This window comes from Microtus pennsylvanicus, chromosome 4, assembly GCF_037038515.1.
Source record: "Microtus pennsylvanicus isolate mMicPen1 chromosome 4, mMicPen1.hap1, whole genome shotgun sequence".
Classification (NCBI taxonomy): domain Eukaryota; kingdom Metazoa; phylum Chordata; class Mammalia; order Rodentia; family Cricetidae; genus Microtus; species Microtus pennsylvanicus.
In genome coordinates, this window is record NC_134582.1 from 20,517,024 (window position 1) to 20,542,032 (window position 25,009).

Consider the following 25,009-nt stretch of genomic DNA (forward strand, 5'->3'; position numbering starts at 1 on the left):
ATTTTGAAAAGTTTTGAAACTTTTAAAGGAACTTCTTTCTGGTAGGGAAGCCTTTTCTGTGACACATTACTATGGCCACTAAGAAATATGCACAGGCTCACTTCTGTGGGTTTAACCACATTTAGATCAAAATTATTTTGGAATAAAATTGTATATGTGCTGAAAAGTAGACTCTCCCCATCCCCGCTACTCCCTAAATGAGGCTTTCTAACTACTTTTTACATAGCATCTGTGGCATCCTGGGCACTGTAAATCATCCAGAGATGGTTCAAAGAACAAGAGAATATGCATAGGTTATGTGCAAACACTTTATCATTTATATAAAAGACTTGAGCCTCCTTGGATCTTTGTATCTCAGGACGGTCCTGGTAACAATCCTATGTGAGAAGTGAGGATAGGCTGATAGATAAGAATTAAATCTGGGCTTTATGGCAAAAGGTGTAGACTCCTCAGCCACCAAACATGCTTGTAAGCTAATCTAGAGTGGAGTGACAGGGGAATTCTCTTGCTGTTCTGTGGAAATAATTTGCCATATATACTGAGATAGGTTCACCTGACTCTTATATGAGTTGAATATGATGGGACTCCAGATGTTTCAGGCTCCCCACATCCATGTTTATAGAAGTTCTGTAACCCAAAATATTGAAAGTGTAGTCCCATGTCTCTTAACAGCTTCCAAAAGGTCTCATACTCAGAAGGTATCCTTTTTCAAACCTTCTTTTTCATTTCTCTTGACAGGTCCTAGCAGGCACCAGGCATGTCAAATTTCTCTTCCAGTCCAAGTGTCCATGGCTTTTCTTGCTTTTGGATGCTAACATGTACCACCTTCAGCCCTGCAGCGTTTTCTACCCACTAAGTGAATCTGGAACCTCAGGCAAAGCACAGACCTCCAGCACAGGGAGGGAAGATAACAGCAAGTTCTCTTAGATGCATGCTTTTGCCTGGATGCGCAGAGTGAAGGGTTTCCATGCAGAGGCAATTTTGGACTCACCTTATTCTAAACCAAACAGAACATCTTAAAAGGAAGGAGACATTGCAAACCTCAACAATAGCTGGAGAGGCCTTAGAAGGCATTTGTGAGTGGTGGAACGTCCAGCCCTTATGAGCAGAATGTTGTGGAGTGTCTACTAGGTAGCGTCACACAGGAACCCAGATCTAGATCTAGATGCCAAAGTCAAGAGGGCCGCCACCACCCTAAATCCTTGGTCTTCCAGAGCTGGGTCCTGCCAATGAGGCAAGGGTCCTTCCACACTGTGAAGCCCCCTAGACTTGGTCTCCTCTCCTCAATTCTGCTCATCAAAGGTGGGGTGGGTGCCAAAGGAGGTGAGAGTAATCACAGAACATAGAGTGATGGCAGCCTTGCTGTGTTTCAGATCACGTGGCATGAAAGGATGACAGACCCAAGCTGCCCCCGGAGGCACACACTGTGTTTTCTATCAACCTTACTTTCCCAGAAGGTTCCGGAGAAGTCTGACGTCGTGCTTCGATGCATGATAGCTGGTAATGACCCCTAGACTAGCCACCACTCCCCCTAGACTAGCTGCTTCTCAGACTAACTACTGCTCATCCTAGCCTAGCTGCTAGTCAACCTAGACTAACTACTCACTTCCCCACCCCCACCCCATACCTCTCTTGCAGTTCAGGGTTTATTGATCAAAGGCAATGAAAACTACATTTGAGAAAATTACCTTAGAAATTTATTCTGAGTAATCAGTTAAGCAACTCAATCCTCTGTGATGTTTTTCAAGTGACTTTCCTCACCTCATGCTGTGGTTCTTGGTTAGGCAGCCCCCTCACTGCTGATTTTCAAACAATCTACTCGTCACTTGCTGTGGCATCCCGGAACAACTTGAATAATTTCATGTCATCAAACTGAGCTCTTCTCACAGCGTTTAGCAATGTCTGTAGGTTGGCTAAATTTGCCCCAAATTTGCCTCCCACTGATGCATGCTGGCAAATAAGGAAGAATTTAAACCAAAGCAAGAGGTGCTCAGAGGAGGTAAGACCAAAGATGGGAACTACCCCCGGATGGGAGCCTAGATCACTCAGAGCTGATGACTGGGTATTAGTGGCCCAATGGCAAAGGGGTTTCATTAAAGGTAAGGGGGCAGAGAGGTGATGCAGGTGATAAAAATACACGCAGCGTGAGCCTGACAGCCTGAGGATGTTCCCTGTGTCCCAACAAGGAGAGCGCTGACTCATGCAGACTTCCACAAATGTGTTGTGGCACTCTCAAGACACACGTGCGCGTGCACACCCACATCCATGCCCACAGAGATAGAGAGAGACAGAGAGACAGAAAGACAGAAATGGAAAGATAGAGACAAAGAAACATTCACAAAGAGACACACAGAGACAGTCAGAGAGAAAGAGACACATATATGTATATATACACATATATACACACACACAAGGAGAAAGGAAGAGATACACACATACACATACAGAAATAAAGAATAAAAACAGTAATTTGACAGAGAGGTGGTTTTTAAAATCTATGTAGATGATTCTTTTCTTTCTTAGATTATATCGCTACCCTTGAAAACACGGAGGCACTACACCCATGGTGTTTCCTTAGGGCAGGGAGAAATGGCTTACCCGCTTAGCTTCTCTTCCGAACTCAGAGGAGAAGCGTGGCTATAGAAATAATCGCCATTTGCAGAAGTCAAGGTGAAACCTTGTCTTTGGTCTGGAGGCTGGTGTACCCGTCCACACTCAGTCTCTCCAGCTCCACAGCTGGCTTTGTCAGAGCTCAGACAGAAGGAGAGACCCAAGCTGACCCTGAATCTTCTGAGAAAACCTCCATAGCTCCGTCACTGGTCCTCACACATAGTAGCTAGATCATTTAGAATGGTTCAGGCAGTGACTCATAGAGAGGTTCAAAACAAGGGAAGGAAGGTGGAGGAGTATTGCACCATGGTAGAATGCGTAAGACCGTAGGTCCCATCCTTAGTGTTGGAAAACAAAGGGAGGAAGAAGTTTTAGGTGAGGTGTCCAGGAGAAAAGAGAACCTTCCATAAGGTACAAGCTTCCACTTCCCTATGCACATCTCATTTCTGGCGGATGGTGTAGGCTCAGAAGATGCACAGGGAAAACCCTGGCTGCAATCAGGAAACTGGAGGAGAGCAACCAGCCCTGATCATTCTGAATAAAGGCCCTGGGGTTCCAGGGGCCAGCTCTCACATACTTTACATTCTTTCTCGGTGTGTGTGTGTGTGTGTGTGTGTGTGTGTGGCCCCACACACAGTACAAAAGGAGGAATTCAGCGCTTCCTAAGCAGGGGCAGGAGGAAGCTGGCTGAGTCGGGGGCTTGAGACAGGGAAAAAGGGGCAGAAATGAACCCTGACAGCTTCCTCTTCTCTTGGTTTCCAGGGAAGTGCCTCTTTAACATCTGCCCATAGGAAGTTGAGGCAAGCTGCTCCTAGGCTAGAGTACGTCCTTGCACGTGGGCCTGTGTTCTTGGCCTTGGGGGCAGCTATATACGCACCTACCTGGAGAAGAAGGTAGGAAAGCCCCACAGCTGCTTAAAGGCACATATGTGGCCTTGGCAAGCAGATGAGGAGCCGGACCCTGAGTATTCTAAGGTCCTGCTGGTACGGGTGTCTCTGACTCTTATCATCCCGACCTCGTTTATAAAATAGAGGCTTCTTGGGGCTTTCTGAGTTGCTTGTCAAAAGGTACATGATATAGAAACAAAACCCAAGACTGGTCCTGGTATGGCTCTAGAATGGCATGTTGTTTTCCACCCCCTGAACTTTGCTTCCTGCACAGACAGCACATTTGGTAATTCTTGGTGGCAGAGAGAGTAGTGAGAAACCTCTTTGGGACACACTGGAAACCTTGCCTAGTAACAGTAAAGACAAAATTCCTGCTGTGTGGGTTAAATTTTTCCATTAACCGTTAGCATTCACAGCTTAGCTGATGGCTACCATGGAAGAATGAAACCTTCCAAGGGAAAAGAGTCAGTGGGTCAGCTTTTGTGGTAGCATTATTCTAGAAGATTTATGCTCTAGACTTCTTCTTTCTTTAGGAAGAAAACGGAACTTTGTTCTTGTCCCATTGAAGCATCTAACCAGGCTCAGCCCTACTTAGCTTCTGAGATCAAAAGCAGTGGAGCATGTTCAGAATGGCATGGCCATAGACACACTAGAATTTTTTCATTACATTTTATTTATTTCTGTGTGCACGCGCACACGTATGTGTGTGTAGGTATATTTACAGTCGCATGTCATAGCTCACATGTAAGGTCAGAAGACAGTTCGTGGGAGTTGGTTCTTTCCTTCTATCATGTGGGTCCCAGGCTTGAAACTCAGATAATCAGGCTTAGTAACAAGTGCCTTTACCCACTGAGACACCTTGTAGGCCCATATATAAATATATATATAGAAATATATATATATAGAAATATATATATATAGAAATATATATATATAGAAATATATATATATATGCTTTATTCTTTCAGGTTCAGGTTTGAGCGCTATCACGTAAAATTTCCAATGAGCTTGGGGCATAGCTCAGTGGCAGGACTCTTGCCTGGTTAGGGTTTCTGTTGCTGTAATAAAACACCATGACCAAAAACAGCTGGGGAGGAAAGGGTTTATTTCACCTTATACCTCTAAGGTCACACTCCATCTCATTGAGGGGAGTCAGGGTAGGAACTTCAAGGTGGAAACTGAAACTAAGGTGTTCCATGGAGCAGAGCTGCTTACTGGCTTGCTCTCTGTGGCTTGCTCAGCCTGCTTTCTTGTAGCACCCAGGACCACCAGTCCAGGCATGGTGCTACCCACAGTGAGCTGAGACCTCCCACATCCATCATCAATTACGAAATGCCCACAGGTTTGCTCACAGGTTAATCTGGTGTAGGCAGATTTTCTGAATTGATGTTCCCTCTTCCAAAATGAGTCTAGCTTGTGTCAAGTTAACATCAAACTAGACAGCACTCTCAGAAATTGCAGTATTAAAAATTGCACCACACACATAAAAATTTAATTTTCTCAAAGGTAATGTGAGGAGCTCGAGAGATGGCTTAGAAGCTAAAAATGTACACTGCTCTTGCAGAGGACTGAAGCTTGATTTCCAGCATCCACACTGGGTGGCTCACAACTGTAACACCAGCTCCAGTGGAATCCTTCTGCTCTCCTGGGGCACTGACACTCGTGTGCACACGTTCATGCACAGATACAGACATACAGCTAATAATAAAGATAAACCTTTAAAAGAAATGAAAGCAAAGTGATCTCTGTGTAAAATTAATGATCAAAGGTTTTGTTAACTCATTAGTGTCTATAAGAACTAGAGAATATTAAGCCTGAAAAGCTGCATATTTATAGGCATTTAAAAATGTCAGGACCACATACATGGGTTAGGTACAACCCTACTTACTACCCTATGGGGCAGCAAAACCTTACAGTGTTATCTTTCTACTAGACCGATATTATTTGTATCTCTGTTGGGTAAAACCTACAAGATGACAAATGAATCTAGAAATTTTAATCAGTCCTGTTGCTGAGTTACTTTGGCCCCATGTGACATGAAAAATCAAATACCATCTATATCTTTGTCTCTTGAATATTTTTTGAAAAATTGACCTTCTCTCTACTGTTCATATATTTAAATTTTAATTCTATCTATCTATCTATCTATCTATCTATCTATCTATCTATCTATCTATCTATCTATCTATTTTGTGGAATGGGGTAGGCACATGCATACCACAGAATGCATTTGGAGATCAGAGATCAGAGGCCAGCTTATGGGAGTCAGCTCTCTCCTTCCATCACGTGGGATCCAGGAAGCAAACTCGGCCATCAGACTTTAGTGGCCAGAGCCTTTATCTGAAGAGTCATCTCCCTGACCATCGACCATAGTTTTGGAGACTTGTTTTATTTTGGATAATTAAAAAAATTTTTCTTATGATTAGAGACAGTGTTTTTATTCTGCATTTCATTAACATATCCTACTGTGCTCGTGCCTAGGCCTTCTTCTTAATTCCCATTTATAGCTTTACAACTTAAATATTCTCCCCCTCCCACTCAGGTCAGCCCAAGCCAGAGGTGACTTGGTACAAGAATGGTGAAGCCATAGAGGAGGGAGGCAGTGTTTCCAGCTATGAGTTCTTTGAGAACCAGTACATTCATTTGCTCCATCTCTCATGGTAAGCAGCGTGGCTTCTGTGTACTGTTCACTAACATTCTGTCTTCTGTGCTTTGCTGGCTACTGTGAGATCAGGCTGAAAGATTTCCTTCTGAGGTCCTGATCTTAGATGTTACTGGCAGGCAACAGTCAAAGCATCCAGCAGGGACTAAAGTGGTCCCTCTATGAATGGATTATCTGAAGATTTAATCACCCATGGGTTAAAAATATTTTTTAAAAAATTCTCACTGGGTTGAGTGACAGCTGTGTGGCTTGGCCTATTTGTGGGGCCTCTGGCAGTGGTACTAGGCTTTATCCCTGGTGTATGAACTGGCATTGTGGAGACCATTCCCTATGGTGGGATGCCTTGCTCAGCCTTGATGCAGTGGGGAAGGACTTGGTTCTGCCTCCACTTAGTTCTGCTTAGTTGACACCTCATGGGAGGCCTTACCCTCTCTGAGGACTGGATGGGGGATGGGAGAAGGTGATGGCAGCAGGAGGGAGGGAGGGAGGAAGGGGGGACTGTGGTTGGTATGTAAAAACAATAAAAAGAGAGAGAACTCTCATTGGGACTGGACATACTTATCTTCTTCATTCCTTAGATCCGTGATTATTAACCCTTTGGGGCTGAACAACCCTTTCACAGGGGTTGCCTAAGACCATTGGAAAACATAGATATTCACATTATGATTCATTACAGTAGCAAAATTATAGTTATGAAGTAGCAGTGAAAATAATTTTATGATTAAGGGTCATCACAACATGAGGAACTATTTTAAAAGGTCAAAGCATTAGGAAGGTCGAGAACCACTGACCTAGACAAGATAGTACACTAGTAATTTATGTATAATTTACATCGTATTAGGCATTGGAATTAACATAGGGGTGATTTGTACAAATACTATGTCCTGTTATATAGGAAAGAGACTTGAGCATCCTCAGGCTTGGCTGTCCTGGAATGGAGATCTCCCTAGGATATTAAAGGGAAACTATATTCATTGTGCTCAGGAACTTTTTAACCTTCTCTAGTTTGCCATTGATAGAGTTAAATTTTATCTAGAATTATTTCCCTTTATTAGATGAGTTTTTCATCTACTCTTGTTCTCTCTGGGAAGTTAAGAAAGCGGGATAAGATTTCAGCACTGTTATCCAACCTTCCATATTGGATGGAGATAGATGTGACAGATCAAGGAAGCAGAGCAGCCAGCCACCAGAGACTTCTTACCTCTACAAAATCTCAGGCTGAATGGGCAAGATCCTGTCTACAAATCCTCAGACTGAATGCAATTCTGTCCCCTCCCCCTCCTTATATTCCTCTCTGCCCAGCCATATTCCTTCCTGTCTCCACCTCCTTAGTGCTGGAATTAAAGGCATGTGAATCTCAAGTACTGGGATTAAAGGTGTGTGCTACCATTGCCTGGCCTCTGTGGTTAACAAATGACTTAGCTCCACACTCTGATCTTCAGGCCAGCTTTATTTGCTAGATCACAAACAAAATATCATCACATTCTCACTGTGTGGCCCTGGCTGACCTGGAACTCTATGCAGAACAGACTGACCTCAAACTCACAGAGATCCCCCTGCCTCTGTCTCTGCCTTCAGAGTGCTAGGATTAAAAGTGTGCACCACACCACCTAAAGGATGCTTCTGCAACCGATTAAAACCGGCATTTTGGAGCTAAGAAAGAAAGCTAGTTTGGAGCAACAGCACTTTTCTTCTCTGTTCTTTTCTTGTCGGAGGTAAAATATCACTAACGTGTCTGATCAAGACCTCACTGGTTAGAAATAAAGATGACTGAATCTCATTATGTCTTGGCTAAGCGGCTATGGTTTTCATCCAAGGCTGGAAAGCATTTTGTGAACTCTGCGTTCTGTGTGCTTAAGTAGGTCTAACAAGTCTTAAGGATGACTTCCCAGCACCTACAGGGCCTCCGTTCCCAGCATGGGGCTTCCCTGACATTCTTCCTGAATGAATTCAGAAGCTGTGCCTCATATCCATTTATTCTTGCCATGCCTGGAGTCCGACTTGAATGGGTTCTGAGGGTCTGACGAGAATCTCCCATTTAGTCTCCTGGGTGATAGATCCCTTTGAAGAATTCGCTGTCCATCATCACTTCCCAGTTGTGACTTCAGTAGGTGAATACCTCAGAGAATGATCATAGGTCAGCCCTTAGCACATTTACTCAGCTCTTCCTGGAGACAGACGGTTGGTAGCTCTTCTCATGATGATGCTAATCCTTTAGGACAAACCTTGTGAGTCTTGGCGGTAGGTGACATATTGATTCAGGAGCCCCTTTTCAGACCTTGGCACAACCAGGGAAAGGCTCGCTCATCGCTAGTCAGTCTCTTACAAGGTCCTCCCGTCGACATCTCCTGAGGACTGAGAGTGGATGGGGAGTGTTAGGGACATTCTTGGTCCCCTCTGTCATGAGAGTCACAGCCCAGAGCTTCTGAGGGTTGAAAAGATGTAGAGTCTCACGGAGGCAGAAACCACAGCATTCTAGCACTTAAGAGTGTTTGGCCAACATCCACCAAGACTCTTAGTAAGAGGGCATGGCATGATTGTGGCCGAGCTGAAACCAAACCAAGCCTGTGGGTTGGCAGGACTATAGAGACTGGAACAGGATTGAGGAGAAAGGTATGTGGGCGCGCAGCACTGTAGGGACAGAGACAGGATGGAGGACAGGGTCCATTTGTCAACAAGTGTCTTGGTAATGAGCCACCTCAGACAAATTTTCTCCCCCTCATGGCTTACAGTTGATAACATCTCAGCAAAGCCTGCAGCCCTTCTCTGTTGCACATTAGGGCCCAGAAGCTTCTCCTCGCCTCTTCTGGTTTGTAATAAACCCTCACTCTGTGGCAGAACTGTCACCTTTTGCCTCTATTTAATTTGGCACTGGGCTTTATCACCCTGACTTCCTGCCTTGCCCTCTCCCATGTACTGGCTCCCTTGTCTCTGAGTTCTATAAAACTGGGTCAGTTGCAGAACCTCCTGCCCCAGAACATAAAACCAGACTCAGTGGGACCTCTGCTGAATAGGAAGGCCAGAGCTCTGGACCTTTTCAGAACCCTTTCCATAACATGCCACACATAAACCTAGAGATGGGGTGGCCTAGGAGAGGGATTTGAATGAGGGATGGTCTGACAGATGCTGCTTATTTATTTATTTATACATTTATTTATTTATGTTTGTTTGTTTTTCAAGACAGGGTTTCTCTGTGTAGCTTTGGAGTCTGTCCTGGAACTTGCTTTGTAGGCCAGGCTGGCCTTGAACTCACAGAGATCCTCCTGCCTCTGCCTCCTGAGTGCTTGGATTAAAGAAGTGCACTACCACTGCCCCACTTGATGCTGCTTATTTTAATCAGCTTGGGCTACCCAATAAAATGCCATATATGGAATGGCCTACACACACAAATGTGTTTCTTATTATTCTGGAGGTTGGGAATTTCAAGATTAGTGTGTGCTCTAGTCAAGGTCTCAGTTTGGTGAAGGTCTAGTAAGGGCGGGCTATCTTCCTGAATTGCAGAATGCCATCTTCTTACTGGAAAGAGGTAGAAAGCGTGATTCTTCTGTCTATTCTTGCAAGGGCACTAATCCTGTCACAAGGTCCCCACCCTCACGAATTTATCTAAACCAATCACTTCCGAACACTCATCTGTAAATACTACTACACTGGGAATTAAGATTTGAGTGAGGTAACCCAGACCCAGAAAGACAAATATCACATGTACTCACTCATAAGTGGCTTTTAGACATAAGGCAAAGAAAAACCAACCTACAATTCATAATCCCAAAGAACCTAGACAGCAATGAGGACCTAAGAGAGGCATACATGAATCTAATCTACGTGGGAAGTAGAAAAAGACAAGATTTCCTGACTAAATTTGGAGCATGGGGACCATGGGAAAGGGTAGAAGAGGAGTGGAGAGAAAGGGAGTGGAGAAAAATATATAGCTCAATAAAAATAAAAATTAAAAAGAAAAAAGAATTTAAGAAGCCAGACATCAAAAGATTAAATAATCAAAATTTTAAAAAGTAACCCATGTGCTTTTTGTCCCCATAGATGTGTTGATATTTTGTAGAACTTTTTGTAAGTGAGATTGTATGGTGTGTTCTCTTGTATTTGTCTTCCTCCTCACTCCCACCCTCACCCCCACGTAAGTATCCCGAGCATCATCTCTGCTGTGTGGCGTCTGGTAAGTTCATCCCTTTTGCTGTGTTTCCACAGTTCAGTGTGTGGAGGAGCCACAACGTACTATTCTGTTCGCCTACTTACAGACATTTGGGCTCTTCCCAGTCATGATGCACAGTTACCTGCAACTTTGCTTATTGTGACTCTCTGCTTCCTGGTATGGGACCCACATGGAATGGAAGTGCCATGGGAGCTAAGACTTGTCCTATCTGTTCCAGCACCAAATGAGTGTCTCTTAGTTGGCGATCAAAGAAGTTTTGTGGTCTGGTTACAGTTGCAGCCAGTGGGTTTTGCTCTGTTCTTCAGGACTTGCCCAAAGGGAGGGAAAGAGCTATTCCACACATAGCTCCCCAAGTCTGGGGATGTGATTTGAGTTGTGGAGGCCTCCTGGTGGTTGGCTACCAGTATTTTGGAGAAATGGCTGTATAAAGGCATTATGAAGACTGAATCACCTTCAAAAGGTTCCCTGCTGTAGCCACAGAGTACCACTGGGTTAGTCACTCTTGTTCTTTGAGCAACCAGGTAAGAAGCTCCCAGTCATTCTGTGGCTGCCCCTGTCCTTGTCATCCTGCATCCCCTGGGCTGCTGCCCCAGCAGGTGGGTGTTCTCCCTCCAATCAGAGTTGCTGGTTACGCTTAACCAGTCTCCTGCTAGCTGCCACACTGTCCCCCTGCTTATCTCTTTGCCTGCCAGCTGCTGTTCTGCCCTCATTTACCTAGCGGGTACCTGATGCCAGCAAGGCTGACACAGGAGATGCTTGGTCAGGAAGCTGAAACTGGTCACAGCAGGCACCAAAGCCCTGACAGAGCTACAGGCAAAGAGAAGCAATTAAGTTGGGATTGATTTCCCTCCTGCTCAGAGCAGGTCTGAGCCGGCTTTTTACAATCTTACCACATTTGTCATCGTGGTTGTTATCATTATTATTAGTTGTGCTGGGGATGGAACTCAGGGCCCCATACATTAGCTAAGTCAGATTAAGCAATGAGAGGTTCTCTTTTCGGGTTTGTTCCTTCTTCCTCCCTAATTCCAGTAATTAGTTTTGATATTTATTTGCTTGTTTTTAAAGGCAACACGGATTCTGAACAGCTATGCGGTTCTTTACACATGGCTGTAGCTTGCAGGCTCTAACCTCCTGGATTCAGCCCAACTTGAGTACTAAGCCAAGTGACATCTGGCAGTTTTCTGAAAAATCTAATAAGGGGGCTTTCACCTTTCTTGAGCTCATGGTGTCAACAGAGCTGGGAATAACTCTGACTTTGCTGATTGATTCCATCATCAGCATCAGCATCCCTGGCTATCATGCAGAAACCTATCACCAATTCTAGACCTAGCCAATCCAAGCCTGAACTTTAACAAGACCTCAGGGGATAAGAACAGTTAAGCTTGAGAAGCCCATGAACTGAGGATTGTCCTGCTTTCTGCGATACTGGGAGGCCAAACCACATGGATGCTCGGCCCCTCCTGCTCTCCAGTTATACTTTTGTTGGTCAAATCCAATTGGTTTGGCCCTCTTGTTACACTTTAATCCCCACCTGTGTAAGTGTGTGTGATATATGTAGGTCTATGTGTGTATTGTCCATGCGTGTGGGTATTCATGGGTCACAGCACGCATATGGAGGTCAGAAGACAACCTTTGTGCGTTGGTCCTCAACTTTCCACCTTGTTTGAGACAATGCATAGAGCAGGTTAGACAGCCCATGGGCTTCTGGAGCTTTCTCTCTCTCTCTCTCCATCCAGCTTCCGTCTTCCTGTAAGAGTACGCTGGGATTTCAGACATTTCTGTTGCTGTGTCTAGCTTTTATGTGGGTTCTGGGGATCCAAGTTCAGGTGAGCAGGCTCATGCAGCAAACATTTTTACCCACTAAGTCATCTCCCCACTCCCTACTTAAGTATACTTTACAACTCAGCGCAAGCCCAGAGAGATCACAGGACCCATGCGAAGTAACAAAGCTAATTAGAATCAAAGCTAGACTTGGAACCTAAACACTCTGTTTCCCAGGACCCCAGGCCTACGATATCGTTCACAAAAGCACATCTTATCCGTGCTTCCTGCAAAACAAAGTCTACTGACCTGTGGGCGGGAACACAGTACAGTAGGAATGATAGCAGCGCTTCCTCCAAACATGAGGGTTCATTGAATGTCTACAATGTGCCAGGAACCATTCTAGAAACTGGTGACAAGCCAATGTACACTAGAGTCCCCGGTCTTCTGGGATAAGGGCAATATGAAGAGCCAGACATGTAACAAGCCGGCAAGAATATGATGCATCAGGTTAAAAAAAATATACAGGTAGAGGGAAGGCAGAGCTAGGGAAGGAGGTCTCTCTGGTGGCGTGCCATGAGCAGAGAGGTGAAGGGGGAAAGGGGAGTGTGATGTTGTCATCGTCTGAGGTAAGAACATTCGCCACAGGGTGAAGCTGGGAGCTGGGAACACCTCAGACGGCTGACCATCTTAGCCTTATTAGCAGGCACTAGGTCCCAGGAAGAGATCCTGTGTTTAAAAAACAAAACAAGGTAGATGACTCCTGTGGTTGACTTCTGGGCTCCATATGCGTGTGCACACATGTTCATGTGTCTAATCACACGTGTATATTCACCTGAACATACATATATACATGTGCCAAAAATCATTTTTCAAAGCATTTCTGGTGGCTACTGACTCCAGGAGGCTGGTCTTGCTTTAAGCCCTTCCTAACAATTAGGTCCCTTACCTTGTGTCATTTCCCAGGTGGAAGAGTCATTATTATCCAGAGCTGTTGGGAAGCTTACCTAACGTCACCTAGCACGTGACATACGTGACCCCAGGCACACACGCTGCTGTTCCCTAGCCACAGGGCGCGTGGAGAATAGTAAAAGCAGGCCTGCCCTGCAATTTGCTCACATGGCTCCTGATGTCGCCGTGTCTCCTGTGCTATGCCCCGTGCATCAGCCCTTGTCTTCTGGGACGGCCACCACAGTGCCTTGTTTGGCAGACCCTCCCGCATGACTGCTCCCGCATCTACTGCTCTGGTCCATCTGCCCGAAATGCCTTCCCTTCTTTCCCACACAACCTAACTTTAATCCTTTCCTACTGGGTTCGAGTTCCCTGTGCCGGCTCTACTCCCTGAAGATCTAGGCCACCTTGACCTCTCCCCTGCTAACCGCAAGAAGCCTCAGCTTGCCTGCTGGAATTTGATGACACTTGGGTTTGTAAATCATGCATGCTCTCGTTTCATTCCCGAAGTAGCAGCTCAGCTCCACTGCGGGAGCGACTAAATCTTATGCTAATTTTAAAACTTCCTTTATCAAGTCCTGTGACATGTGCTGGAAATGTAGTATTGATTGTATTGGATAATTGAGTGTTACTTACTGATCAATTAGGGCTGCAGGCCCTATTGCAGAAGAGCCTTCTCTCCCCACCCGTGGTCAGTGGTATTCAACGCAGTGAACATCTTACAGAACTGTCTTCCATTCTGACCTGACTGGATCTTTAATCTGCTTTCCAGCAAACTGGAGCCTGAGGTCTAACCCCCCCAGTGTAGGATAGAAGACATTCCCCCATCTCGGCTCTGCCATTTCTTGGCCGGTGCCTGTATGTCTTGGTTCACCTGGATCATTTGGTTTAATTTTTCTAGCATAGTTTCCATCTCTGTTTGTCATTTGGGGTGTTAAGAAGACCCCTTTGCACTCCTTAATGTGCCCTGGGAGGCAGCTCAGGGCAGGACCTGAGGTTTTGATCCCTAGAAATCATGCTTAAAAAAGAGTTGGAAGTGGTGGCATACATTTATAATCTCAGTGCTGGGGAGGTGGAGACGTTCGGCCTCTGGAGCTCACTGGCCACACAGTCTAGTCTAATCAGCAAACTCCTGTCTCAGATATCAAGGTGGCCATCTCCTGAGTACTGACGCCTAAGGCTGACCTCTGGTGTCCACACACACACACACACACACACGCACGTACCCCTGCATTCACCCATACACACATTCTCAGGCATACACTCCTGCCCCACCCACACTGATTAAAAGCAAGGATCCTGATTGAATAGTTAATGGTGGGATTTCCCTATGTGCCTATCTATCCCTGGCCCTTACTCTAAATAAGCAATGGCTAAGTGTTTCCTGTGAACACCTAGATGTTCCCTCCTTCTCAGTTCTTCTGTCTGGATCGATCTCTATCCTCCCAGTCCCAGGAAAATGCCATCTTTCCTTTCGAAACTATGCATTTCCTAGGCCTGCTTCAGTACCCAGGAAACCTTCACTCTCTCTGTTGACTGGTCCAGAATCCATGCAGTTGACATGACTTTTAGTGGTTCTTAGTAGGTACTGTCCTATATTTTAGCTATTTATATAGACATTTCATTTTTCTATCAGATGGGAAGGTAGGTTCTATAGGAATTAACCATTTTTTCCTATCTGTGGCTAACACACTGTGGTGGTTTAAATGATAATGTCTTCAATAGGCCCAGATGTTTGAAGACTTTGTTCTCAGCTGGTGACACTGTTTGGGTAGGCTTTGGAGGTGCGGTTTGCTGGAGGAAGTATGTCACTAGGGCTGGCTTTGGTGTTTCAAAGCCAAACATCATTTCCAGATTGTTCTCTGCTTCCTGTTTTCAGTTCAAGATGTAAAACCACCATATCTCCTCTCTGCCATCATGGACTTTTATCCTTCTGGATCAGTAAGCCCAAGCAAACTGTTTCTTCTGTAAGTTGCCTCGGTTATAGTGTTTTATCGCAGCAATAGAAGAGTAACACACACACACACACACACACACACACACACACACACACACACACACTGTGTATAATAGATATTCCCTATCAGGTTTTCATCTGAGTGGCTGAAGGCAAGTACATCTTCCCTGGGTCTCATATCCAAGATCTATAAAATTTGCCATTTCTGCATCTGGGAGGAAGGACAAAACCTCATTTCCAAGCATTTGATGCAGGATTACAATAGGGATTGAGTCAAACAGGGAACAGGGATATCACTCAGAGATCAGTATCCTCAGGAAGCCGCCATCTCTTGGGCTGAAGAAACAATGGGTAGTAACAAGGTTCATGACAGACCATAGGAAGGTGGTCCCTGCTACCCAGAGCTGCAAAACACACGCAACCTGGAAAGATGCCCAAGGCTAGCTTCTCCCTTTCTCCCACCCTTTAATCCCCTGTCTTTCTTTGGTCATATACAGCAAAAATTCAGCCACCTGGGACCCAGGGAGGTCCAGCTGCAAGAAGTTGACCCTGATGTCATAGAGCAGAACAGTAGAAAGACAGATGTGGCTGAGGGCCAAATGGGCCTGGTCACAGCTCCTACTTCCTTCTAGCTCTTTAGTTGTATGCTTCAACCCATTGGTTGGCTAGGTTACTGAGTGGGTTAGTGAAGATATGATCAGTGATTTCCTCATTCACTTTGAAATGTTCTTAGCTGGTTATAGAAAGTATAACAAGGGAGTTCTATGTGTCTCTGGCACTGTAATTTTATTACTATGACAAGCACAGGCATGAGGCTTGCTTGGAAAAATCCAAAGCTTTGGGCTGAAGGTGTAGTTCAGTGGGATAGCATGGGCTAAATATGCACAAAGTCCTGGGTTTGATTCCCAGCATAGAAGAAAGAGGAGGAGGAGGAGAAGAAGAAGAAACAAAGGAGAAGAAGGAGGAGAAGAAAAAATGAAAAAGACAAGGAGGAGGAAAAGGAGGAGGGGAAGGAAGACGGGAGGAAGAAATAACCCAGTTTCATCTCCTTTCTTTTGCTATTTCAAATAACTTAATGAAGATCACTTACATCAATAGGGAGCCAGGTATTAAAATACAGACACAGCCTAAGAAAATAGAATGACCTTAACCTGGTTCTGTGACAAGGTAAGGACACAGTTGTCATCATGGAGTTATTTACTGAGTTATGTCCTCTCTTCTCTCCTTGTGGCATGCCTAGGCAAGGCTCAGGCAAACTACAGCCTGGCTGCAGGGAGAAGACCAGGCAGACATTTCCTTCCCAGTCCTTGCTCTTCTCCACTGGAGAGCCGGGTATGCGATGAAGTGGAATGGCCCTGGCCCAGGGTGGTGGCTCACGCTCCAGATCTAGAAGGAGTCTAAGTTTTACCTCTAGCCAGGAGGCACAGTTTAATTTCCAGCAATGGGTGGGGGGATGCTTGGCATCAGGGAAGTGGCCTCAGAGCAGACACTGAGGAAGAACAGCAGCTATGGCTGGGATAACTCAGTTTTCAACCCACATGGAAATCCCTGTCCTGCTATTGTATGTTTTGGACAGGATTTCATGTGCCCCAGTTTGGCCTCTAACTTACTGTGAATCTGAGAATGACCTTGATATTTTATCCTCTTCCCTCTGCCTCTCAAGGGCCAGAATTACAGGTGTGTACAGCCTTACATGCTGGCTTCTTTTGAGTCAACTTGACACAAGCTAGAGTCATCAGAGAGGAGGGAGTCAACTGAGAAAATGCCCCCATAAGACCGGGCTGTAGGCAAGCCTGTAGGGTATTTTCTTATCAGTGATCCATGTTGGTGGTGCCATCCCTGGACTAGTGGTCTGAGATTCTATAAGAAAACAAGCTGGGCAAGCCATGAGGAGCAAGCCAGTAACACTCCTTCATGGCCTCTACATCGGTTTCTGCCTTGAGATTCCTGCCCTGTTTGAGTTCCTGCCCTGACTTCCTTCACTGCCATATAGCTGTGGTTAAAAACAATGGAGTATTTTTTAACATCAACTTCTGTGGACATATTAAACTTGACCAATTTTATTAGATCTTAACAATTCAGCAAAAACCCCTTTGATAACTATATTAAAAGACAGAATACATATTCATAAAAACCCACTGCTGAACTCCTTGAAGCTATGACTAAGAGCATATGCATTATCATCTAATTTGCAAGCTGAAGTAGCCACTTGTTTTCCAGAGAATGATTTTGCTTGGGCAAAAAGCAGTGGACAAGGGCCTGGAGTGTAGGGGGGTCAGTTTTCAAAACTGTCATGCAGGTGTGAAGATCTGACTGCAGATCCCCAGAACCCACATGAAATGGGGCAGAGTAACCCGTGTCCAATCCCAGCGTGCCTACAGAAGGATGGGTAGTAGATACAGGCCCTCCCGGAAGCCTGCAGGCCAGCTAGCCTATGCCACAGTGATCAATGAGACGCCGTGTTTCAAACAATGTTCAAGACAAAGATGAACAGCTCAGGCTACCCTCTGACCTCTGCCCACCTGAACTACAGACAGTCACACACACACTTCAACAAATGGACAAATAATGTTTGGCCGATATTTTCTCAGCAAAATGGGCTGCAAGGAAAACTAAACGTCTCTATTACTGATGATAAAATCCAGATTTCACAACCCTTTCCATTCAATACTTTGTGCCTTTCTGAACTAGAACATTCCAGTTCCCTCAGATATTCTTCTTGCAGCTCTCCTCTCTTCTGGCATCTTCTCGTGTGTACCTATGTGAGGGCCAATTCTCTACAGCTACTGAAACAGTGTACTGAATCATACCGGATGCAGAAACAGACCCAAATCTCGAGCTGTGTTCCATTAAGCCTCATGTTAAAGATACCTAGGAAAGCGTAACACAATGTCCTTCATAAAATTCTACTTTATTTTTGGAAGATATACTTAGTTTTTTATAAACATGCTATATATGCTAAGGTATGATAGATTAATTTTGAAACGAATAAAGAAATATTTGAAAAAAAAAACGAAGAAGCCTGGCGGTGGTGGTGCATGGCTTTAATTCCAGGACTTGGGAGGCAGAGACAGAGGCAGGCAGATCTCTGTGAGTTTGAGGCCAGCCTGGTCTACAAGAGCTAGTTCCAGGACAGGCTCCAAAGTTATAGAAAAACCCTATCTTGAAAAACCAAATAAATAAATAAAATTTGAATGTTTCACTTTTCAGTTTGATGAAATATTGACAGACACAAGCTACATTAACAAAGGTGCTTTGGTATCCTCAGTTGTTGGAGTCTTGATACCAAAAAGGTTTCAGCCTCTCTAGTATGGTATAATTCTGGGGGCACAAACCCAGGAACCCCATTTAGTTACAATAATTTGGACCCCCTTTCCTTTAATAAGGTAATGATTAATTTAGAAAGAGCCTAGAGAATTCAAGGTAAGACTTTCTGACAGGGTGGAAGGTTGCTGCTGCCTCCCTTAGGAAGGACAAACACGTGTGGAACTCAATTGTTCTGGGAATTCCTCCTTGGGGTTTTAGGTATCACCTCGGGGTCCACAGGTCTCTCTGCCAGCAGCTTTTGCAGTTTCTGTATACCCATTAGCCTCACATTTTAGCTGGCTACCACCGAAGTCCTTTCTTTGAGCTATCTTGCCCACTCTAGAATGCAGCCTTGCATGGAATGACTCTCTGAGGCTCCCTCTGAGGCTGCCAGTGATAGATGCGAGATCTCACCCATCTCCTTGACTCTCTTCAGCTCTCAACAAAATGCCAGGTATCAACACATGTTTCCCACAGGATTGCTAAGTGACGGAGTAGGATGGAGACTTTGGATAAAAATGCTTCATTTACGCAATGATTTCTCTCTACCTTACTGTTTCCTTTCTCTGAATGGCAGTTTTCTTGACTTGTACACAGACCCAGGCTTCAGAGTTCAATGGATCACTGGCTTATCCCAATTTATCATTATGGAGGAATTACTTAACTTACTTGCACCGCAGTTTTGCATGTGGGTGTAACTAGACTGTTTTAACATAGAAGCATACAACAGATACTGGTATTATGCCCAATTTCCCCCCCCCTTTTCTGTGGGATACTTAAAGATAATAATCAAAGATACATCAACCAAAAAGCAAAATACATAGCACCCATTAGCCAGTGGAAAGTTGGTCCTGCTTACGTCCAATTCCTTTTCCTCTCTACTCAGTGTATGGAGGGAGGAGTGGAAATTTGATATCAACTGAAATATGTGCTTTAAATTATTTTAACTAAACCACGTAATCTGATATAGCCAATTCAATTATTAACTTATTTTTAATACGGTTACTTTTGCCATTTTTCGAAGATTTACATTTATTTTCTCTCATTGATATAAATGAGTATTTGTAGGCAAAACTAGGCTTTTGGTCTGTGATCTTTCTGCCTCAGCCTCCCAAGTGCTCGGGTTAGGCGTGTGCCACCACACCTGCCTCTCCTCAGATCTTGATCAATTGCCCGTCTTCCATCCTGTGTGGCTCTGCGTGCCTCCTGGCCTTGCTTTCTTTCCATGTCTCTCTACACTGGGCATCATCCCTTCGGGGTTTTCCTGGCACCCATAGGTCAGAATGGCTGAATTACTCAGGATTTTCCTGTTGTCCACAATGTTCTTTGATGTTCCCTGTAAACCCATAGCTGAGGACAGATCTCCAGGAATTAATCGAGAAGGCTCACGAAGGGAATGATGGATGTAATAGGAAACTCTGCAAAGGTCGCTTTTTATCAGTTTTATTTGGTTTTAGCTGGACAGACCTGAGCCTAACTGACGAAGAAAGGGAAGCAGTGGACTGGAGGGGGGTGGGAATGACTCCTATCTTTGAAAACATGTTTTAATTCCTCCGTCTAGAAGTTGTGACTTATGAAACTTAATGTTCTTTTTAGAAAGTAATTTTACTTACTTGTTTAATGTGTATGGGTGTTTTGTTTCCATGCATGTCTGTGTACCGTGTGCATGCCTGGTATCTGCGGGAACCAAAAGAGGGCATCAGATCTCCTGAGACTGGAGTTACAGATGTGGATGCCAGGGATTGAACTTGGGTCCTCTGGGAGAGCAGACTATGCTCTTAGCTGCTGAGTCATTTCTTCAGCCTTTGATTTAGGAATTTTAAATAACATTCTCAGGTTCCCCCCCCTCTAGTTTTTGTTGTTTTGTTTGAAACAGAGTCTTTCTTTGTAGCCTATTGTGGCCTTGAACTTGCTGCCGACCGTTATCTTAGCCTTCCCAGCGCCAGAGTTACAGGTGTGAACCACCATGCCTGGCAAGCTGTTAGGATGCTTATGCTCACCTTGGGGGAAACTAAAGGCTACTCGGCCTTGACACTTTCATATTCTTGAAGAATACTCCAGCAAAAGAGTTTTCTGCTTCCTGGAGCCCCCTCACACTCCTCCAGACCCGAATAAGCTTGTAAAATAGACTGCTTCCCTAAACTTAGCTCCCCAGGATGTCATCCAAGGCAGAGTGTAGGTCATGGCCACGATCAATCCATCTAGAAACTGACTACCGTCTAAATAAAGCATCCTTGAAGTAATAACTTGAAGTTAGGTTAGTGAGCGCTCCCCCACCCCCACCAAGCTCCCGTGATTGAAGCCTTATGAGCATATATAGGTCGAGAAGATAAAGGGTTCCCTCCGGGGAGGGTGAAGAGGGACTCAGAACTAGAGTCAGAAGTGCGCCTATCTATCTGTCTAATTCATCCCACCTGAGTTAGAGAACTGTAGACATTTTAGACAGAAAGCAGTCGGTGAAAATCTAAGCATCTCTCGGAAGGCTCCCTGCAGGGAATGAGTCAGTGAGGCCTGTCAGGTGCAGGCTCCTTGTGGCTCCAGTCAAGAGAGGAAAAAGCCACAGGAGCGCCGTCCCTCTTGGAACAGGGAGTGCAAGCTTAGCTTAGCTTAGCATGATTCAGAGCTCTCCCCTGCTGGGCCAAAGCTAGACACCTGACTTGATCCACATTAGTCAAGGTGACATGTGGACACACATTTCCAGCAGTGAAGCTCACGGCTGGGAGCTAGATTTTTCAGTCCCATTGGGGAGGAAATGGCACCGACCTTCCAACATACAACCCCATTATGGTATTGTATAGTTTCTTCGACAAGAAATCCCACTTCTTGGAGGGAGGAAATGGAAGGGGAAATGACATAGCTGTAGTATAGTTTCAAAAAAGTAAAACTTTCTTTTCTTTTTCTTTTTTTTTTAAAGCTATGTGTCTTCTGTAGTCTTTAAAAAGAGCTACTGCTGGCATTGTTTGAGAACATTGAGATAGAATGCCTTTATTACTTGTATAGAATGCCTCTCACACATAATGCTCTTTGAAATTCAAGAGCACTAACGCTAACTTAAACAGTAAAATAAAAATAGACTATATATGTATGTATATATACATATATATATACACATACATACATTATATATATATATATATTTCCTCCTCAGTTTTTTCAGAGCTGGCCATTTTCTCAAACACCAAGATGTGACAAATGTCACTGCACTGACCTGTCTGTCCTCTCTCTAGCTGTACCCAGAGCGATGCTGCTGTTTATCAAGTCTCTGCAAGAAGCCGCGAGGGGATGATCTGCTGTTCGGCATCCGTTGAGGTCCAGTGTCTGCAGGATGCGCAAGTGTCCCCTGATCCAGGAGGTGCCAGGGATGTGGCGGGCAAACATGAAACAGAGAGACATGAAGGAGATGACATAAAGCACACAGACGAGAAATGGAGCCCTTGTAAGGGAGAAGAAAGTGTGGGGGGTTGCATGTCAGCTGATCCCTCCCCCCACACATCCAGCCACTCATGGTTGCCCCAGAGAGAGGCCATGTATGACTCTGGTGCTTCCAGTTCTGAGAATCCTCTAGATGTTAAAGAGACAAGACAAAGGATAGAGCCGTACAATTCAAACAACACACAAGACAATTCCTTTCATTCAGATAACACTACTGAAAAACAGGATGCATGTCAGCACAGGACAAGGCATGCAACTGAGCCGGGGTTAACTGGTGGTAGCAAAGGGGCTAATGAGGAGGGTGTCACCCCTCGTCATCAAAACCCCAAAGCACAGAAATACATCAGTTTTAGTCTCCCACTGCCGGAGGCTACCCTGTGTCCTTACCCAGGTGACAGCAACTCCATCACCGTGCAGCCCGGCCCACAGGTTTCCAGTGAAGACTCTGACAGTGACTATGAACTTTGCCCAGAGATAACCCTAACCTACACGGAGGAGTTTTCGGATGATGACCTGGAGTATCTGGAATGTTCCGATGTTATGACGGATTACTCTAACGCCGTTTGGCAAAGTAGCCTGCTGGGGACTGACCGAGTTTTTTTATTAGAAAGCGATGACGAAGAGATGGCATTGAATGAGTGTGGTCCGGGTGGGCGTGAGCATTTCCTCAGTGAAATGGGTTGTGGGCCTCGGGTGTCGGGTGACATGGGGCCTACGAATGCCACCACTGGCTTGTGTCCTTATCACTCACAACCCCAGGAAGTGGGGGTCAGGAGCAGCGGAGCCTCCAGGCATAGTCCCTTACCCCTGCATGCAGGAATGACTCTTACTCTGGGACCTCACCAGGATGGAACGGCTAAGATGACTGAACCGGGGAGGGCTCCACTCCCTACTGCTTCCGAGGCTGTTGGACATGATTGTCCAGGAATTCGAGGAGAAACCAGAGACAACCCTGAAGCAGGAGAGGAATTCTCCAGTGATAGTCTGCAGACCATGGATAAGGCAGAGACGGAGGCAGGGGTGAGGCCCTCATCTGGAGGGTTAGAAAAGTCAGAAGTGAAGCAGGGTTTGAAAAGCCTGGCTGGGGAAAGAGCAGATGAAAAGTATCCGGGCGGCAGAAAGGCTGCCCTGAGACCCACCAGGGCGAGGCGGCCCGGAATGAAGGCAAATGCCAAGAAGCAGCTGCTGAAAGACAATTCTCCAAAAGACACGCTTGATCTGCTCCCCAAGGAACCGACTAGGCACCCCTTAACTGGGAACTATGGACAAGAGCCCACACACACCGAGGCAGGAGCTGCTGGCTGGAATTCCCACTTCCATACAGAACCGTGTATTCCGCTTTCTGCAGAGCACGACACCAAAACCCCTCGGCCACCGGCAGACTCACTTCCGAAGGAAGGGGACACAAACTTGGGGAGAAGAGGGGAGCTGTTTAATCAAATATTTGAAGCAAGCCAGATAACAGACCAGACTGACCATCTTCAGGTAAGACCTGCTTTGTTTTGTTTATTTTGTTTTGTTTTGTTTTTAAATGGCGAGAGGACACGTTTTGTGTGTGTGTGTGTGTGTGTGTGTGTGGTGTTTGTGTGTGTGTGTGTGTGGTGTATGTGTGTGTGTGTGTTTGTCACTTCACACAATTCTTGTACTCTAATGTAAATCAAAATAAATATTCCAGTGCCGTCGGGGTAGTTGTGAATGGCGGCTGCTGTTTCGGCAGCTAGGAAGGAAATCTGGCTTTGACAGAAGGCCCAGATAAACCCTGAGCCGTCCTAATTATAGCGAAGGAGCGATAGGTTGAAGTGTACTAATGGGATTCTGGACAGCTGCGAAAGAAACCTGATATTTTGCCTACGGCATGTGTTTTACTAGGCAGTGCTCAGTCTTCCGAGAGTTTCTCAAGTACTTGTTCATGGTGTCGCCTTTAAAGGGAGGGGGATCCCATTCTTTCTGGTCATTTTTCAGGTACACTTTGAAAATGGTAGACTTCGGCTTTAGTCAGAACACATAATACAAGTGGCAGCCTTTTGGTGGGACTGAAAAGCTTACAGGATCCACTTGCCACATTGGAGAAAGGAGGAAAAGCTGATCTTGTTGTGCGTGTGATGCAATGCTTTTGATTGGGCGTTTGCCTTATTTTTTTTGCTTTCCTTAGACCATAAAGTATAAAAGAGGCCAAGAAAATGCCAAGAAGAAAATGTATTGTCTCCTGATAATGATTTGGGTATAATTTTTAGTTCTGATTTGAAAGAGACAGAATTATAGGAATAATTAATGCATAGAGAATATTATGTTTCCTATACTTGTATTTTTAATTATGTAGTTTTATAATAGGTTTTGGGCTGATGATATGCTATGGACAAGATTTGGCTTTTGGAAACAAATGTCTTTAGGAATGTCTGTGTGTCCATATGTATGTTTGCACCCATGTATCTATTAAATTATCTATCATCTACATATCCATCTATTATAATTATTACTATTATTACCCTTTTACTATACTTCTTGTTATTCCCAAACTTGAAGAGACACTGATATTTCTTACTACCTGGGAATCTATATTAAAAATCTGGTATTATTTTTATAGAAGACTAAACACTCCAAAGAAATAATCCCTAATGCAAAGTAGCTGAACTCAATGAGAAGAAATAATAGACCCCAGGGCTCTGGATTCCTAAAGGTCCTGTCATAAAATAGCCAAAGTACAAATGTCCAGACCCGAACTCTAGAAGAACCAGTTGCTCTGTTCTGCTGGTGAAGTTGGCCAGATGGAGCCACCCTTTCTCCTTTCTGCTGGCAAACCAGCTTGGTCCATTGTGTTCCTTAAACATCCCATGGATCGGCTCACACACCATGGCCACAGGTCTATGCACATGACCGGTGCACGGAGGAACTTTGGCTAACTGCTAGTCTGAAGTGCCAGTGTTAACCTTTTAATGCCATTGAACACAGAATGTCCCTTTCTAGTTCAGCTAAGCACCTTTCTACAGTCGTTTGTGCAGTTAGAATGTGTTTCCCCAAAGAGGGCCTTTCCTCTTAACGGATGGAGGCAAGAGGAAGGTGGCAGTTGACCATGTTGGCTTTAGACTCAGTCCTGTGAGAAGCAGGTTCTAGATCTGTTAACTGTGGCCAGGAGGGAAGGGACCCCTGCTTTCCTCAGTTTGTGCCCTAACCAGAATTGGAGATGTATGCGTCTGTGACCAGCAAGCTGGTTTACTGAAAATGCAGCTAAATAAAATTCCCAGTCTTTGGGACCAAGCCTGGACCCATCTGTCAGA

The 25,009-nt window shown here is 45.0% G+C and overlaps 1 protein-coding gene and 1 long non-coding RNA gene across 8 annotated transcripts in view; one reads left to right on the forward strand and one right to left on the reverse strand.

Moving 5' to 3' along the window:
- Window positions 1-25,009, forward strand: part of Alpk2 (alpha kinase 2) — a 111,833-nt gene that overhangs the window by 13,059 nt on the left and 73,765 nt on the right. For 3 of the 4 annotated variants that reach the window (XM_075968462.1, XM_075968463.1, XM_075968464.1), the window contains 3 exons: window positions 1,374-1,500; window positions 6,040-6,157; window positions 21,530-23,219. In XM_075968462.1, the coding sequence (XP_075824577.1) occupies window positions 1,392-1,500; window positions 6,040-6,157; window positions 21,530-23,219 (1,917 nt within the window). In that variant the 5' untranslated portion in view covers window positions 1,374-1,391. Of the gene's footprint in view, window positions 1-1,373; window positions 1,501-6,039; window positions 6,158-20,998; window positions 21,090-21,529; window positions 23,220-25,009 lie in introns of those variants that run through there. The other variant, XM_075968465.1, reaches the window with a different exon arrangement.
- Window positions 1-25,009, reverse strand: part of LOC142847632 (uncharacterized) — a 39,318-nt gene that overhangs the window by 12,075 nt on the left and 2,234 nt on the right. For 2 of the 4 annotated variants that reach the window (XR_012910267.1, XR_012910266.1), the window contains exons 1-2: window positions 22,122-22,553; window positions 21,511-21,642 (exon numbers count right to left, since the gene is read on the reverse strand). This is a non-coding gene — a long non-coding RNA (uncharacterized LOC142847632). Of the gene's footprint in view, window positions 1-21,510; window positions 21,643-22,121; window positions 22,554-25,009 lie in introns of those variants that run through there. The other 2 variants (XR_012910269.1, XR_012910268.1) reach the window with 1 other exon arrangement.